Here is a 16697-nt window from a genome sequence, read left to right as displayed (position 1 = left end):
GAGCTAAATGACCTCATACAGCAGCACAGAGGTGGAGCTGCGCGAGACCTTCGGCTGGTGGAAATAAAATCTTAGTGATTTTACACGTGAAGAAGAAACGTGTTTATTATTAGTAGTAACTTCATCATTAAAACATAACTCTAACAGTTCTAGGCAGTGAACCCTGACCAGTGTTGATCAGTGAGACTCTCACGCTGCAGCTGCCTCATACACAGCGGGTGCACTTACTTACGGTATTCTAATGAAAACGTTTATCACGCCGCATTCATGTACACTTCACGTCCAAACACGGCGCTGTAGCTGCTAGGACGTGCTGCTCGAGTTAACACTCCAGTTCTCCACACTAACATGTCGGATGAGCCAATCAGCACGTGATTCTGTAATGATTGACAGCTGCGTGTGCTTCGAATCCCGACATCATCATCTCACACACACACACTACATGTAGCAAACGTACCATATTATATTACCATATTATTAAAAACACAAAGTGAGTGAGTTTTTATCCTGAAAATATTAAGACACTGTATATTATTTTACTGTTAATGATGTTTACAGTAAATCTGCTGCTTTGTTTTGTTCTCCTGTGCTGCTTAAAGATCAGACGTGTGATCAGGATTAGTGCAGTGCGCTATACTGTTAGTGTTCATATTGTATATAAAACTCATATCAGTATCTGTTCTGATCTGAAGTGCTGACTACACACACACACACACACACACACACACACACACACACACACACACACACACACACACTACAGCGGTGGTCAAGTCTGCATTTCCTCTCTCCTGATTGCGTAATTCATTTCTCTGTTCACGTCTTTCAGAAAGTCACAGAAAGTGGAATCTGTTGTTCTTTTGCTGTTTGAGTAATAAGACGCTACGCTAACACCCGCTACGCCGTCTGAGCTGTTTACCTGATGTTGTTTACCTCCTGCTTCTAAACCCATCAAGGATTCAGCCTCATCGTGGATTTGTGGTTTAAAATAAAATAGGTTCTGGTGTGAATAGTCGCTTATTTTCATGATGTTTTACATTTTGTGACGCGGTTTACGTTCTCGTTCACGCTACCGTTTGTGTGTTTCGTGTTTAAGAAGATGTACATTTACCAAACTGCTTGTTGGGGTCTTTTGCTTGTGACCTGATGGTCAGAGGTGTGTGTTTAAAATGTGGTGAATAAATACAATTTGATTAGACTTTCCTTCATTTGAAGTTTGCGTGGGGAATTGGGAATGGGTTTAGTGCTTTGGGGATAAAAAATTGGTCTTAAACTTTCACTAACATGAGTTCAAAGTTAGGTCAGTATTTACACGAGGAAAGTTCCTGGTATTCAGAGTCGGGTTACACAGGTGCTTAAGGTGGACTTTTTGAGATCCACATTCAGATTATTAAAATTGATCCCAAAATTCAAGCGAACCACCTCTGAGGTTATCAGATTTATGATTGTATAGAGGGTGTGATTATAGAGGGTGTGATTATAGAGTGTGTGTGTGTGATTATAGAGGGTGTGTGATTATAGAGTGTGTGGGTGTGATTATAGAGTGTGTGATTATAGTGTGTGTGATTATAGAGTGTGTGATTATAGAGTGTGTGATTATAGCGTGTGTGATTATAGAGTGTGTGTGTGTGTGATTATAGAGGGTGTGTGATTATAGAGGGTGTGTGATTATAGAGTGTGTGTTTGATTATAGAAGGTGTGTGTGATTATAGTGTGTGTGATTATAGAGTGTGTGATTATAGAGTGTGTGTGTGATTATAGTGTGTGTGTGTGTGATTATAGAGTGTGTGTGTGATTATAGTGTGTGTGATTATGGTAGGTGTGTGATTATAGTGTGTGTGTGTGATTATAGAGTGTGTGTGTGATTATAGTGTGTGTGATTATGGTAGGTGTGTGATTATAGAAGGTAGTAGTATAGTATAGTATAAGAGGTATAGAAGATGTGTGATTATATTAAGTGTGATTATAGAGTGTGAGATAATGGCAGGTGTGTGACTATAGTGTGTGTGATTATGGAGTGTGTGATTAGAGTGTGATTATAGAGTGTGTGTGTGATTATAGTGTGTGTGTGATTACATAGTGTGCGATTATAGTAGGTGTGTGATTATAGTGTGTGTGATTATGGTAGGTGTGTGATTATAGAAGGTAGTCATATAGTATAGTATAAGACGTATAGTAGGTGTGTGATTATATATATAAGAGGTATAGAATGTGTGTGATTATATTAAGTGTGATTATAGAGTGTGAGATAATGGCAGGTGTGTGATTACTGCGAGTGTGTGACTATAGTGTGTGTGATTATAGAGTATGTGATTACAGTGTGTGTGATTATAGAGTGTATACCTGGTGTGTGATTATCGCGAGTGTGTGACTATAGTGGGTGTGATTACAGAGAGTGTGTGATTATAGAGTGTGTGTGTGTGATTATAGAGTGTGTGTGTGATTATGGTAGGTGTGTGATTATAGAAGGTAGTAGTATAGTATAGTATAATAGGTATAGTAGGTGTGTGATTACTGCGAGAGTGTGATTATAGTGTGTGTGATTATAGTGTGTGTGATTATAGTGTGTGTGATTATAGTGTGTGTGATTATAGTGTGTGTGATTATAGAGTGTGTGATTATAGAGTGTGTGATTATAGTGTGTGTGATTATAGAGTGTGTGATTATAGAGTGTGTGTTATTATACAGATGTAACAGATGTTGTATAGTAAACATTTAAAATGGCAGCTGTTTAAAATCTGATGCATGTAGTAGTTATGAGAGAGGATGAAGGAGTCACGACTAATCAGAGCTGTTATAAAGATTTATTGCAGGCCAATGATGCAGTAAATAATATGTACAATACTCTAATAAAATAAACATTCCTCTGTGTGTGTGTGTGTGTGTGTGTGTGTGTGTGTGTGTGTAGTGCTGAAAGTCACACACCTGAATCCACCTTTAACTGAGATTGTATTCCAGGACTCAGGAATCTAAAGTTCCCTCACGCATCAAAATCTGTAAAACTCTTTAAAAGGTTCCAAATGAACCAGACAAAAACAGACAAAGAAAACAATAAACAATGAAAATCTGGGGTTTTCTTCCTTTTTTAACTCTTCCGCCATCAGACCTGCAAGAACCCACACCCTCTCTCCTCCCTTCCTCCTCTCTCTATTCTCCAACAGGAAGCAGTTAGACGTCCGTCACTGAAGAAATAAAACCTCACTGCAAACCGCTCGCGTCTCTTCCACAAACCTAAACACACACACCACAACGTCACACCAGGACCCGCTCGTCCGCGAGCCGACACAAACTCCAGCCAGAAGTAAATCTCTAAAGCCAGCCCAGTGCTCTTTATGCGTAATGATCTAAAGTTAAAGGAAGGTAAAACGTGGCCAGGGTTCTCACGGAGACGGAGAGAACCGACGCTTCAGCACTGGACAGTTCTCATGGTTTCTGTCTCTCAGTCTCCAGACAGAACTTCTCATACGCCTCCTCGATCTCCGGCTCCATCTCGTCCTCCTCACTGTCGAGCCTGAACACACACACACACACACACACACACACAGAGCTTGCTAGTTAAGTTTCAATAGTTTTTAGTGTACATAGAGCACAGCATAGCAACCCTAGGTAGTGCACACGTCCGTCCCAAATGCCAGGTCCTTATTGGACGTGCGCACTACGTGATTAGTGCATACACTGACTCTACAGAGATCAATCCCACACTGTTCACTAATGGATCATTCATGCACTACACGGGGTGTAAGATTACGAATAATGACTCCGTTAGTGTAGTACTGTTTAGAATATAAAGTAATGTCCTGTATACCCCATTTAGTGCACTTCTATAGGGAGAATGAAGCTGAACCACACATGGACCCCCCCTACTGCTCATATTGTGCACTACACGGCGTTTAAGCTCCTTTAAGTCAGATACTGGATTTATAAGCGTTCTGAGCATCAACAAGCGATATGGTTCGTGAACTCAGACCCATTTTCTACAACTCTGATGCTACCCTGAATGATGATGATGGTGATGATGATGATGATGATGTGACCAGTTCGGGTTTTGAAGACAGTGAAAACCTAGGAAAAAGAAATCTGACCTTTCTGACAATGAACGATATAACCAACACCATGCTGGCCATCATACATGCGGTTACAGGAGAACTGCTGGACAGAATTATCCAACAAGCTCTGAAGGACAGCTGCCACGGCTGTGTGATCGATCGTCCGAGTCAACTCCAACACGCGTGTGTGTTCGATCCTGACGAGTACTATCTGCACTTAAACACATACAGATTGCAGAAAAACTGTTTAAACCGTGGTTCAAATACACGTTGGCAAGAGGTCTGAAACTGTGTGGGATCAAACACACTCCATCCCTGGAAAAAATTCAAGGTATTGCTGAAGCCATCGTGTGTGAATGGAGAGACGAGCCTCACATCAAACCGTACTGAACGAGGTCAAGGAGAAAACCAAAGACGTTTTCAGGTGTATGAACAGGTGTATGAAGACTTGTGGAATACTGGACCTTTCCCTCATCTCTGGAACCCGCTGACACACTGCATACACGGGAAACTTCAAAGCACGCCACGTCTATTCTGACTGCGAGAAAAGCCTGAAGACCTCTGCTCTCCAAAAACAGTGCTGAAGACATTCGTAAATAACGTGTGTCCTTTACACACTTGTGTGTATCAAGTTTTATCTTACATGTATTGCTGAAACATTTGGATGTAAAACTAATCATGTGTCTAAACCTGTATGTGATTTAAATTGTTTAGAGTGGAAAACGTTACTTTGATTGAATATACAATACCATGCTCACGTGTTCTGAGATAAATGTTTAATCTACACTGACGTTTGATCATTCTTGTCTTGACTCTCGAACATGACTAAACGATTGATGAAGAATATATTTTATACGCCATCAGAACCTGGTATGGGTCGGGACTAGGAGGTATGTTCAAGGGTCGTTTTAGAATGGTGGTTCCGTTCCTCAAAGGGGGACTCGCTATTGCAAAACCTCATTTAAAAACAGCGGATAAAGGTTTCGGAAGCGACGTAGTGAGAAACATTATGAGCAAGACACAAACATAAAAAAAATCTAAAAGGCCCCCAGGGCGTCGACACGTGATTCCGAATAAAGACGTGAGGTTACTAAAATCAAGACCGAGCAGAAAGGCAACAGGCATCCTTCCGTCTCTCACAAGAGAAAGCGGCTGAACATTTTCTAACATCATGGCTTTCTTACACAGTCTATCAGAGTGGACCAAGACAGAATTGGATATTTTCACATTACCCCATACCCACACGAGTATCGAAAACACACGTTGAAATACCTCCACTTTCCGCTCTTACGGACAACGGGCCCCTGGAGCCACAGCCAAGTACCCGATCGAAAGAGTCTGTTTGAAGGCCTTCAGTCTAGCTGCAGGGAGCCGCGTTTGTTCACAAGAGAACCTCTTCCTCGTCCCTTTACCTAAAACCATTATCTTTGGGATGTAGACAACGATGCCTTCAGCGGGTCGTACAATAAAAACCCTTTTAATTTGAAACATGACGGTGCAGAGTTTATCGCTCTCTATGTAGACGGTTCTCAATATCCTGCAGAACCGTTTCAGCCTGTTCTTCAGTCCGGTAACGTGGTCCGGGAATTCCATTCTTTCATTTTAGCATCAGGAAAGCAGCTGAAAGATCAGGCTTTGTCGATAAACAGAGAAGAGTACCTGATATACTTTATTCACATTCAACCTGAATCCTGACCACGAGTGTGGCAACATTTGTCATTAATGAAGTCGGGAAATATGCGACTGGAACTCAGATTTCGACAACCGCTTCCGAGGACAGTGAATCTAAGCGTGTAGGCCAGTTTCGACAGTATTCTAGAAATAAACAATCGAAGAAACGTGCTCATCGATCACCAGTAACGCATGGATACCAGAGAACTAACGGAGGCTGTATATATGAGTAATTTATCCTGATACTGGTCCATATAGTTTTGAATTATTATCCCTTGTGATGCTATTTCAGATTTCTCTTTAAATATTTGTTGTAATCTTGTATCTACAGGTGGTTTATGAATCTCCAGGGTGGTACAGTTGGTATCTCCACAATGGGGCTTACTTGTAGCTGACTGAGACCTGCGTTTTGTGCCTTTGCATTTCCTAACCATCCGAAGCTATTAAAGTTAGTCCTATAAAACTCTGAGCATTCTTGTAAGATGGCTTTTGTGGGGTGCACCCTGCTATACCCTTGTAGATTTACCCAATACGCCAGCATGATCTTAACCTCCTGATACACAGCGGCATCTCTCCTGTCTCCACCTGTAATGCAGTCACTGGTGATGATTTAAATGCTCTAGTACAGATCCGGAGTGCCTGTGCCTGTTCCACATCGAGCTTTTTAAGATTTGATTGTGATGAACACATATATGCTAGGCAGCCATAATCAAAGGCGGCCCTCATGAGAGCCTGATATATATTTATGAGCGATGCCCTACTTGCTCCCCAGTCTCGCCCTGACAGACATCTCAGAACATTACTAATCTTTTCACATTTGTTCTTAATTTTATCAATGTGCGGACCCCAGGTCAGCTTCTCATCAAAAATCACTCCTGAAAATCTCACAGCCCTGACCTGTTCAGGATCTAGCCCATATCATTTAAGTGCTACTGTCTTATGACGTTTAGAGAAACATATACCTTGTGATTGTGAAATTGATAGTTTAAATCCACATTCATTTGCCCCCTGTTCTACTTTCCCTATTGCATGGTGCATTTTCTTTCTTAAATATTCTATATTCGGACCCCTGACCCAGAGTGCCCCATCATCTGCATAAAGAGACTTGCCTATATTTCCTCCGACCTGATCAAATACGTCATTAATCATAATATTAAACAGTATTGGGCTACATACACTGCCTTGTGGGTTACCATTTTCCACTGCATACCTATTAGAGTACTCTACACCTACTCTAACTTCTATTGCTCTTCTGTTCAGGAAGTCTAATATACTCAATATAGTCAATTATATATCTTACCATTTATTCCTAATTCTTCCAGTTTGATTAGAAGTCCATCCTTCCAAAGCATATCATATGCCTTTTCAACATCAAAAAATACAGCAGTTACACTTTCTGTGTTAGTCTGAGCTTTCCTAACTTCTGACTCTGGGCATAATACAGAATCCCTTTATGAAATCCTGGCTGATACGGTGAGAGAAGCCCTCTACTTTCTGTATAGTGATCTAATCTATCTGTTACCATCCTCTCCATAGTTTTGCCTAGCTGTGACGTTAATGCTATGGGTCTGTAGCTTGCTGGATCTGACGGGTCTTTGCCAGGTTTGAGTATTGGATCTATAACTGCCTGTTTCCATGTTAGTGGGATTTTTCCTGTACTCCATACCATACTGAAGAGTCTTAATACTACATCAAGTGTAGTGTCTCTCATGTGACCTAACATGCTGTAGCATATTCCGTCTTTCCCTGGTGTCGTTTGCCGTGCATTTGATGTGGCCCTTTTTAATTCAAATAGAGTAAATGGCAAGTCCAACTGCCCCCCTGATGTAGTCCTTCTTTCCACTATCCCTGGGTTTTGGGCAAGTGTCTGATCTCTACACTGCTTAGCTGTTGAGGATAGGTTTTTAGTACTGTGGATCTTCACAAAGGTTTTTACCAAGAGTTCTGCTTTTTCTGCATTGCTGATCGCATTTATATTATTGCTACTGAACACTGGTATTTCTACACTGTTCCTTATTCCGCTCATTTTCCTAATTGTTCTCCATATGTCTGATAGCTGGGTTTCTCTTCCAATTTCATTGCAGAATTGTCTCCAATACCCACGCTTGGCTGATCTGATTGTTTTCCTAACTACTGCTTGTGCCCTTTTATAGTTAATCAAAGTTAGTGTATGTTGAGCTTTGAGTTGCCTGAAAGCTTTATTTCTCTTTTTAATTACTATACTACAGCTCTCATTCCTCCATGGTACGCTCTTTCTTCGTTCACTTCTAGTCTTTTTAGGAATTGTTTCTTCAGCTGTTTGTATAATTGCCCTAGTCACTTTTCTGTTCATTTCTTCTACATCTGTAATATCCTTATTCACTAGTTCCTCACATTTTATTTCACTCAGCATTTGGAACATCTGCCAATCAGCTTTATCTAACCTCCACCTTGGTGTTCTCACTTCGCTATCCTGGTGTATCTCTACCCCTATCCTGGTTATTATTGGATAGTGATCACTACCTACTGTCGACTGGTCTAAAACCTCCCATGTGCTGATTCCTGCCATTTCAGGTGACATTATTGTCAGATCAGTAGCACTTTCTATGTTGTGTGAACTACTATACCGTGTGCCCTTCCCGTCATTAACACACACCGAGTTTTTATCGTCTATAAATTCCTCTATCACTGATCCATTTATATCTGTGTTCTTACTCCTCCATATCGTGCTGTGTGCATTAAAATCCCCACACCATGCTGTTTTCCCTTGTGTCACCCCACATACTGCATTCAGTGCATCAGTGCTCAGTCTGTTACAGGGATTATAAAAGTTGACTATCATTATACTGTCTTTTCCTGTCCGTATTCTGACTACCACAGATCCATGTTCTTTCCCTTCATTGATCCGGTTATATTTCACATCATTTCTTACAAAAGTTGCTACCCCTCCACCTTTACCCGTTTCCCTATCGTTTCTGACTGTAGTGTATCCATAAATCACAAAGTCTAACTGTGGTTTTAACCACGTCTCTTGCACACATATCACATGAGGTTTATCTGACAGATCAGTCACAAACTTTTTGAGTTCTTGTCCATTAGCGATAAGACTCCTGGCATTCCACTGCAATATAACTAGGATCGTGAAGAGTCGCCAGCCCATGACTGAGAGTTAGAGATTCCTGCAGTTAACATTTCTTCCACTCCTTCACAGCGAGTCCTTTAATACCAGGGGATTTTTCAGCTGATTGAAGTATTATCTTGATCTTTTCAGTCTTTCTCTCGGTCTGTGCTGAGCAATTTATAACCTCAACCATAAACACAAACTCATTCCTGCTCATAATTAGCATATCTTTCTTTACTGCAATCTTTTCACAGCTCCCACAGGGTCTATCTTTATTTTCTGCTTTATAGCCCTTCCTTTCACCAGACACTTTCCTTACCGATTCCGCATACGTTATTCCTTGCGATGTCTTCACTCGTTGCACCTCCACTGCCTTCTTGCTGGCTTCACAGGCACGGTACGCTGAGCTGTGCTCTCCTCCACAGTTGCAGCGTTTGAGATTTACTCCTTCTCCACACTTCCCGTACTCGTGTTCGCCTGCACACCTGCCACATCTCCGTTTGCCCTTACATACTGCTGCCACATGGCCATATTTTTGGCATTTAAAGCATCTCAGTGGTGAAGGAATATATGGCCTGACCTCATAGCTCATATATCCTGTGTACACCTTACATAGCAGTCTTGATTCATCAAACTTAATCATCACAGCCCAGCTGTCGCATTTCTCCACATTTCTAGTTGTTTTAAGACGTTTGACCTCTAGTACTTTTGCCCCTGAGATATTGTCTTTCATTTGTTCCTCTGTAACACCTGTAGGTATCCCTGAGATCACTCCTCGAACCCATTTTTTATATCCAATCACCGCACGGTGAACTCTCTTACCATCTATTTTATTCAGTTGCATGGCTTTCCCTCGCTGGGCTTTATTTCTACAACTCATCAGTAGAGATCCACTTCCTCTTCCTGTTTTGTTGCTAAGCTAACACTTTGCTCGCTATCTGTTTCCTCTGTGTTAGACTGTGGGGCGGCTGTGGATCAGATGGTAGAGCGGGTTGTCCACTAATCGTAGGGTTGGCGGTTCGATTCCCGGCCCACATGACTCCACATGCCGAAGTGTCCTTGTGCAAGACACTGAACCCCAAGTTGCTCCTGATGGCAAGTTAGTGCCTTGCATGGTAGCTCTGCTACCACTGGTGTGTGTGTGTGTGTGTGTGTGTGTGTGTGTGTGTGTGTGTGTGTGTGTGTGAATGGGTGAATGAGACACAGTGTAAAGCGCTTTGGATAAAAGTGCTATATAAGTTATATAATGTTCCATACACTCCCGTCTCTCCCGCCATCTTCTTCAAACCCCATCTCACTTCCTGACTCGCCAGTTCCTTCTGCCATCTCCTGCCCAGTCACGGTCCTCCCGTCCAGAGCTCCCGAAGGGAAGGGTGTGGTCTTGGGAAGCAATAAAAAGAACAGGTGACCAGGTGAGAGGGGCGGGGTGCAGCAATGAGAGTCAGGTGGGAATGGTGGATCTGAGGGTGTGGGGTTGCCAGGGACCATGCTAATGCTCTAACTGTGGATTATAACCTTGTGCATATTGATTCTGGAGACACTAAAGGGCCTATATGTCTTCTCCTTTTGCTGAGTCATGTGTACGTGAGCTCCTTCCTTTTCTGTTAAGGCAATATAATCCTTTCTTTTCTGCTGTGCTCTGGGCGAGTGCTTCATATATGTTTTATTTGTTTAATATCTTTAAATGTTCTCCTGCGTCTAGATGTACGGTCCAAAACCATCAATCCTGTTCTTCTAGGCAGAACCCTGGGCCTCCCATTAAGAAGAAAAAGATAGAGGCTTCCTCTCAAACCCGCTGCACCGGGCCTCTTCTTAAAAAGAGGGCGGTAGATGTATCTACTCGAACACGCCTTACGGTGTCTCCTTTCAGGAAAAGGAGAACTGATGCAGCGACACAGACTCGCGCTACTGTTCCTTCTATAAAGAAGAGAAGAATTGATGCATCGAGTCAAACATACTTTACTGTTCCTTTTATAAAGAAGAGATACGTCTGCTCAGACGCGTTATGGAGTGTCATGTGGTACACAGACCCCTCAGAATCCCTCTGCTTCTAAATGTACCAGGCTACCCAGATCCCCTGGACAAAAAACCCGTTTCCCCCGAGATCTTATGTAAAACCCATTGTTGTTAAAAAGTAATACTTTCATGTATTTTTATTAATTACATGAACCCTGTTTTCAAAACCCATTTCTGTGTGAGTGTGTGAGTGTGTGTGTGTGTGTGTGTGAGAGTGTGTGAGTGTGTGTGTGTGTGTGTGTGTTTGAGTGTGTTTGAGTGTGTCATATTTTTGGTTGGATGTGTATGGAAATGCATTATTTATTATTTCATCAGCCTTGTGTGTGTGTGTGTGTGATATTTTTGTTTGTGTGTATGTGTGAGTGTATGTGTGAGTGTATGTGTGTGTGTGAGTGTATGTGTGTGTGTGTGTGTGTGTGTGTGTGTGTGTGTGTGTGTGTGTGTGTGTGTGTGTGTGTGTGTGTGTGTGTGCGGGAATGCACCAGAACCGGATTTAAAGTTTACTACTGATAATAATCTATTAGCTGTGACCTAAATATTAAACAGATGTGTGGGAACACGACAGATTACAACAAACCTGCAACACCTGCAACATTATATATCTTTAACTACGCCTGACAAGATCAGTGATTCATCTAGGGGAAAGAACGTGTAACATTTTCCATTTTTAACCTTCACCTGGTAAGATAATGACAGTTGGTGATGACCTTTGACCTAGACCTGTCAATACCTGTCAACATAAATATGATTGATGATGATGACCTTTGACCTATACCTGTCAAAATAAGGGTACAAAACATACAAACCATCTCTCTCTCTCCCGTTCCACCGCATCCCAAAGGTGATCTACAAGGCAGGTTGGGTCCATGGGTTCATGCTGTTGGTGCCAAATTCTGAGCCAACCATCTGTGTCCCTCAGCAGAAATGGAGATTCATCAGACCAGGCGACGTTTTTCCAGTCTTCATCTGTCCAGTTTTGGTGAGTCTGTGCCCAGTGCAGCCTCAGCTTCCTGTTCTTTGCTGACAGAAGAGGAACCCCACATGGTCTTCAGCTGTTGTAGCCCATCCACCTCATGGTTCGACGTGTTGTGCTTTCTGAGATGCTTTTCCGCTCACCACAATTGTACAGAGTGATTATCTGAGTTACATAGACTTTCTGTCAGCTCCAACCAGTCTGGACATTCTCCTCTGACCTCTCTCATCAACATGGTGTTTCCATCCACAGAAATCCCGCTCACTGAATGTTGTTTTCTTTATTGCACCATTCTGAGTAACTCTAGAGACTGCTGTGTGTGAAAATCCCAGAAGATCAGCAGTTCTAGAAATACTTAAACAGCCCATCTGGCACCAACAACCATGCCATACACCTATCACATAACAGCTAGCAACCAGGAGGGTGAAGGCTGACACAGGCTTCTTCTGAAATACGTGCAATCAACCACAACGTTTCTACTGCTGCTCATGCTGCATCACAGGGCTGCGTAACACACTCCGAGGAAAGCGCTACTGGTCTTCTTCCAAATACGTGAGCTTACAGATGCCCATGATTGGCGTGCGTTGCTGTGATTGACAGGGAGAGACAGAACACCCAGACAGCACTGCCGGTTTTATCGCTCTTGGCTCCTGAGCACGGATGGCTGTGTCATTCAGACTTGTGATCTCCTGAGGACTTTTCTGTTGCTCCACTCGGGAGTCCTCAGTTTTCAGGAATCTTAAATCGAGTGTTTACAACAGTTACAGTAGACTTTATGGATAAACCAAAAAAACATGGCACAGAACATCACCACAAACGCAGTCAGCACCGCTATCACCCTCATTACCCAGTGTGGTACAGCACAGTCCCCTACAAAACACACACACACACACACACACACACACACACACACACACACACACACACACACACACACACACACACAGATGTGTATTAAAAACAGAGCTGACTTTTCATCATGTGCATCATGCGCAGTGTGTATGATATGGTACAAATCATCTGTCACTCTTCCACAGTATAAACGTGTAATGTGGACTTTTGTGTCTTTCACTCTGCGTTTCATTTCTTCTGTTAAAACTGTATCTAAAGTATCTAGTAGGGTTTATTGAGATTTGAGTTCCTCCTGCTGATTATTACTAACATGTCTGATAAAAACACAACTAACCCGATCACTTCACAACCACCAGCTCTGTTAAAGCTCCACTATATCATATTAACACTCAGTATAACACTCATATTAACACTCATATTAACACCTGCGTGTCGTTCACACCTCCAAACACAAACACTGACTTTAAACACAAACACTCACCTTTAAACCCCAAAATAATCAGGGATAGAAATTCTGGACTGAAGAAGGGAAGAAAATGTTTTTCTTTGCTGTCAAATGTAATATGTAATTAATGTAACATAAAAGTGAGAGAATTTTTGCAAATGTAAAAGAAAAGTCTAATATGATGATATGAAGTTATTTTAAGTGTAGAAAATTAATTTAAAGTTCATGCATCATTTTATCCATGAAATAATCCTAAAAAAAAAAAAAAAAAATCCGAGATAAACAGTATCTCTGATTAAGAATGTCACGTTCACCATGGACAGTTCCCCCAGACCACCAGAGGGCACCCTCACTCATATTTAAAAAAAAAAAAGTTCTTCCTATCCATCCATCCATCTTCTACCGCTTACTCCTTTTCAGGTCACGGGAAGTTCTTCAGGTCACGGGAAGTTCTTCACTTCCTGTGTTGGTGCACACCTGAGATGGTTCTGTAATTATTCACCCTGTGTAAGTTCTGTGTTTTCCCTCGTTAGTTGAGAAGCATTATATTGTAGTTATTACTATATGTTGTTGATGTATTTGCAGTGTGAGTAGTTTTTGTTTTCATGTTGAATGACCCTTGCCCCGCCCTGTCTTGCTGTGGTCTGCTGTTTGTTTTAGTTGTTCTAGTTTTTTTCTAGTCTTTTTCTGTCTTTGTTTGTTTGTTGGTTGTTTATTCATTAAAGACTTCCCTGCTGAGGATGTCGCTCCGCCTCCCTGCTTGGCTTAGATGTTGCTCTTCCTCTGTCCTAGAATGACATCCCATAGTGTGTGTGTGTGTGTGTGTGTGTGTGTGTGTGTTTACAGCCAAAACATATTTTTACAAGATGAATTTCAGCGTGATATATTGTGGTTCCATCAAACTGTCAGATGGTGGCGCTGGACTTAACATTGCTCCTCACTCGAGCCGATATCACGCAAGACATTTGCGCATAAGTTCAAGTTCAGAATCGAGTGTATCTGAGACACGCCTCTGTTTTAGATAAACTCCGCCCCTGCATGCGTGACTCTCACCTGACTTCTGAACAGTGTTGAGTGTGTAGTTACGTCTGAGTTCTGAATACTGATGTGTGGAATTTCAGGATTAAATCCTAACTGTGCTCTTAACTCTGAATGTGACCCCAATAATTCAGACTGAATGTTTTATCAGCAGTAGAAGAGATAAAGACACTTACTCTCAATGCTGCGACACTCACACGCGTACGTGTCCCTCATACTGTAATCAGCTGCAGTGATGGTGAGAGAGAGATCTCCCTTCAGGTACTGATCATGAGACATTTCATATCCCTTCACCACTGAGCTGCATGATGTCTGATCACACCGAGCGAAGACAACATCTCGATTACGTTGTAAGGTCCATTTGGCCTCACCAGGACAATCATGGTCACATGTGAGAGTCACACGCTGATGAAGCTTCGCCTGGACACGACAGACCACAGCTGCTACAGGAGCTGAAAGAGAGAATAAACCCTTTATGTCAAGGCCAAAACTATGAAGATGAGTTTAGATTTAAATTGAAGAATAAAGTGAGAGCACTGCGCTCTTTTCCACCGTGTGGATTAATCTGACTGCTGCAGGTGTAAAAACTCATACAGAGAAAATTCAGGGCTGTGTCCCAAACCACGTAAAGTGCACTAAGATTCCTAAACACCAATCACACGCTGTAGTGATATTTCATGTGAAAATATAGTGACAGTGTAGAGTGAGAGTGTACAGTGAGAGTGAGAGTGTAGAGTGAGAGTGTACAGTGAGAGTGAGAGTGTACAGTGAGAGTGAGAGTGTGCAGTGAGAGTGTAGAGTGTAGAGTGAGAGTGTACAGTGAGAGTGAACAGTGAGAGTGTACAGTGAGAGTGTACAGTGAGAGTGTACAGTGAGAGTGTGCAGTGAGAGTGTAGAGAGTGTACAGTGAGAGTGTACAGTGAGAGTGTACAGTGAGAGTGTAGAGTGAGAGTGTACAGTGAGAGTGTACAGTGAGAGTGAGAGTGTAGAGAGTGTGCAGTGGTAGTAAATGTTGTGAGAGAGTGAACGACACTTACCAGTGGTGAATGTGAGGGTGAGTAAGAGCAGGACACAGTGGTGAACGCTGCAGGACTGCATGGCTGAGGAGACACAACACCACCATCAGTACTGCACAGGTGGAGAATAAAGCAGGAGAGAGAAACACACTCACAGCTACATTTTATCATTAAAGCTGCAGTTTACTGGAACGCAGTGTGTGTGTGAGTGAGAAACAGTAGAGAAGTGTAAACTCCTCTGTGATGAAGATTTGGGAAACTGAAAGTTACAGCTTCACCTCTGACTGTTACACAGCGCTGACACTGGAGACTCCTTCCATAAACATTACATAAACACCTCCTTACAGAAAACTTCACCACATCAATTATTAATTAAACACAATTTTCTTTTTTCGTTTAAACTCTTTATTACAGCGTCTGCTGGACGAGTCCCTGTATGAGCCGTTACTATAGAAACGATAAGGTATTAGAGCGAGTGTATGAATATAAACCTGCGCTACTGTCAGAGCCGCTGTTATAGAAAACTAATCACCTCCTCCTGACCAATCACAGTCCAGAGCTCAGCAGCATTGATAAAGGCATGGTAAAATAATCTCAGAACTCTCCCATCCCACACCCCACATCAGTTCAGTGTAGAACATCTACGTCTTTAATGAATAAAGTCAGATGGAGTTTGGAGGAGGTTCTTCTTCATGCGTGTAAGTGAAGTTTCTCCAGCAGAGCTACAAGCCTTATAGAATCTCATAAACGTTCAGAGCGAGCAGGAAGAGAAGCTCCGGAGGAAACCAGTTTATAAATGAGGAAGTGAGAACAGGAAGTAACTTGTGTTGCTGAAATTCTTCTTCTAGAAGTAACATGAAATGTAACTATAAACAGATCAAAAGTGCAGTTCAGGAATACGTTCAAATTCTTCCCGCTGTAGCACGAGAGGAAAAACCCAGTTCAGGGCACGCCGTTAGAGGAAAATAACCCACACTGGGAAGAGTCTCTTTTCCTCTGACAGCGCAGTGTGAAGTGGCTTTTATTCACATCACACACACTTTAGTGTTCAATCTGCACTCTGTGTTCTGTATGTCTGGAAGATCTGTAATAAACTCACCAGGAGAACGTCTTCACTCAGTCTTTTCTCTCTCGGTAATGTTGTGTGTTTAATCTACAGCTTCCTGTGATCTCTGGGGCGTTATATAGCGTTACATACTGACACACACTGACGCACTATACAACACTGACCTAATCTAAATACAACACGAGTGGTTCAGTCTGTGGTTCTGTGGGAAAGCGAACTCTGTGTGTGAAGCTGAAGACATTTCTACACTGACCTCGAGACAAGAACTGACCAAATGCTCGTCAGGGTTTTATGGAAGAATAACATTCACTATATAAAACACTGTTATTATTATTATTATTATTATTATTATTATTATAAAACATTATTATTATCATTATAAAACATTATTATTATTATTATTATTATTATTATTATTATTATTATTATAATAAAACATTATTATTATTATAAAGCACTTATTATTATAATTAT

General features: G+C 41.8%; 1 protein-coding gene and 2 long non-coding RNA genes across 7 annotated transcripts in view; 2 read left to right on the top strand and 1 right to left on the bottom strand.

Annotated features, from left to right (window-relative positions):
- The window catches only part of LOC128631797 (uncharacterized), a 13706-nt gene extending 12508 nt beyond the window's left edge, over nt 1-1198 (top strand). For all 5 annotated transcript variants that reach the window (XM_053679347.1, XM_053679343.1, XM_053679346.1 and 2 more), the window contains one exon: nt 1-1198. This exon is cut by the window's left edge and continues 168 nt beyond it. In XM_053679347.1, coding sequence (XP_053535322.1) covers nt 1-75 — 75 coding nt within the window. In that variant the 3' untranslated portion in view covers nt 76-1198.
- A 318-nt stretch (nt 1199-1516) lies between these two features.
- On the top strand, nt 1517-2679 carry LOC128631798 (uncharacterized). Its single transcript, XR_008395937.1, has 3 exons — nt 1517-1618; nt 1820-2064; nt 2453-2679. It is a non-coding gene; the product is annotated as an uncharacterized LOC128631798 (long non-coding RNA).
- A 110-nt stretch (nt 2680-2789) lies between these two features.
- Nucleotides 2790-12726, bottom strand: LOC128631796 (uncharacterized). The gene is made up of 2 exons (XR_008395936.1): nt 11640-12726; nt 2790-3511 (listed from the first exon to the last, which is right to left on the bottom strand). It is a non-coding gene; the product is annotated as an uncharacterized LOC128631796 (long non-coding RNA).
- Nucleotides 12727-16697: the final 3971 nt, after the last annotated feature.

Source organism: Ictalurus punctatus, unplaced genomic scaffold (genome assembly GCF_001660625.3).
Source record: "Ictalurus punctatus breed USDA103 unplaced genomic scaffold, Coco_2.0 tig00006928, whole genome shotgun sequence".
NCBI lineage: Eukaryota > Metazoa > Chordata > Actinopteri > Siluriformes > Ictaluridae > Ictalurus > Ictalurus punctatus.
This window is presented reverse-complemented; position numbering and strand designations above follow the sequence as displayed.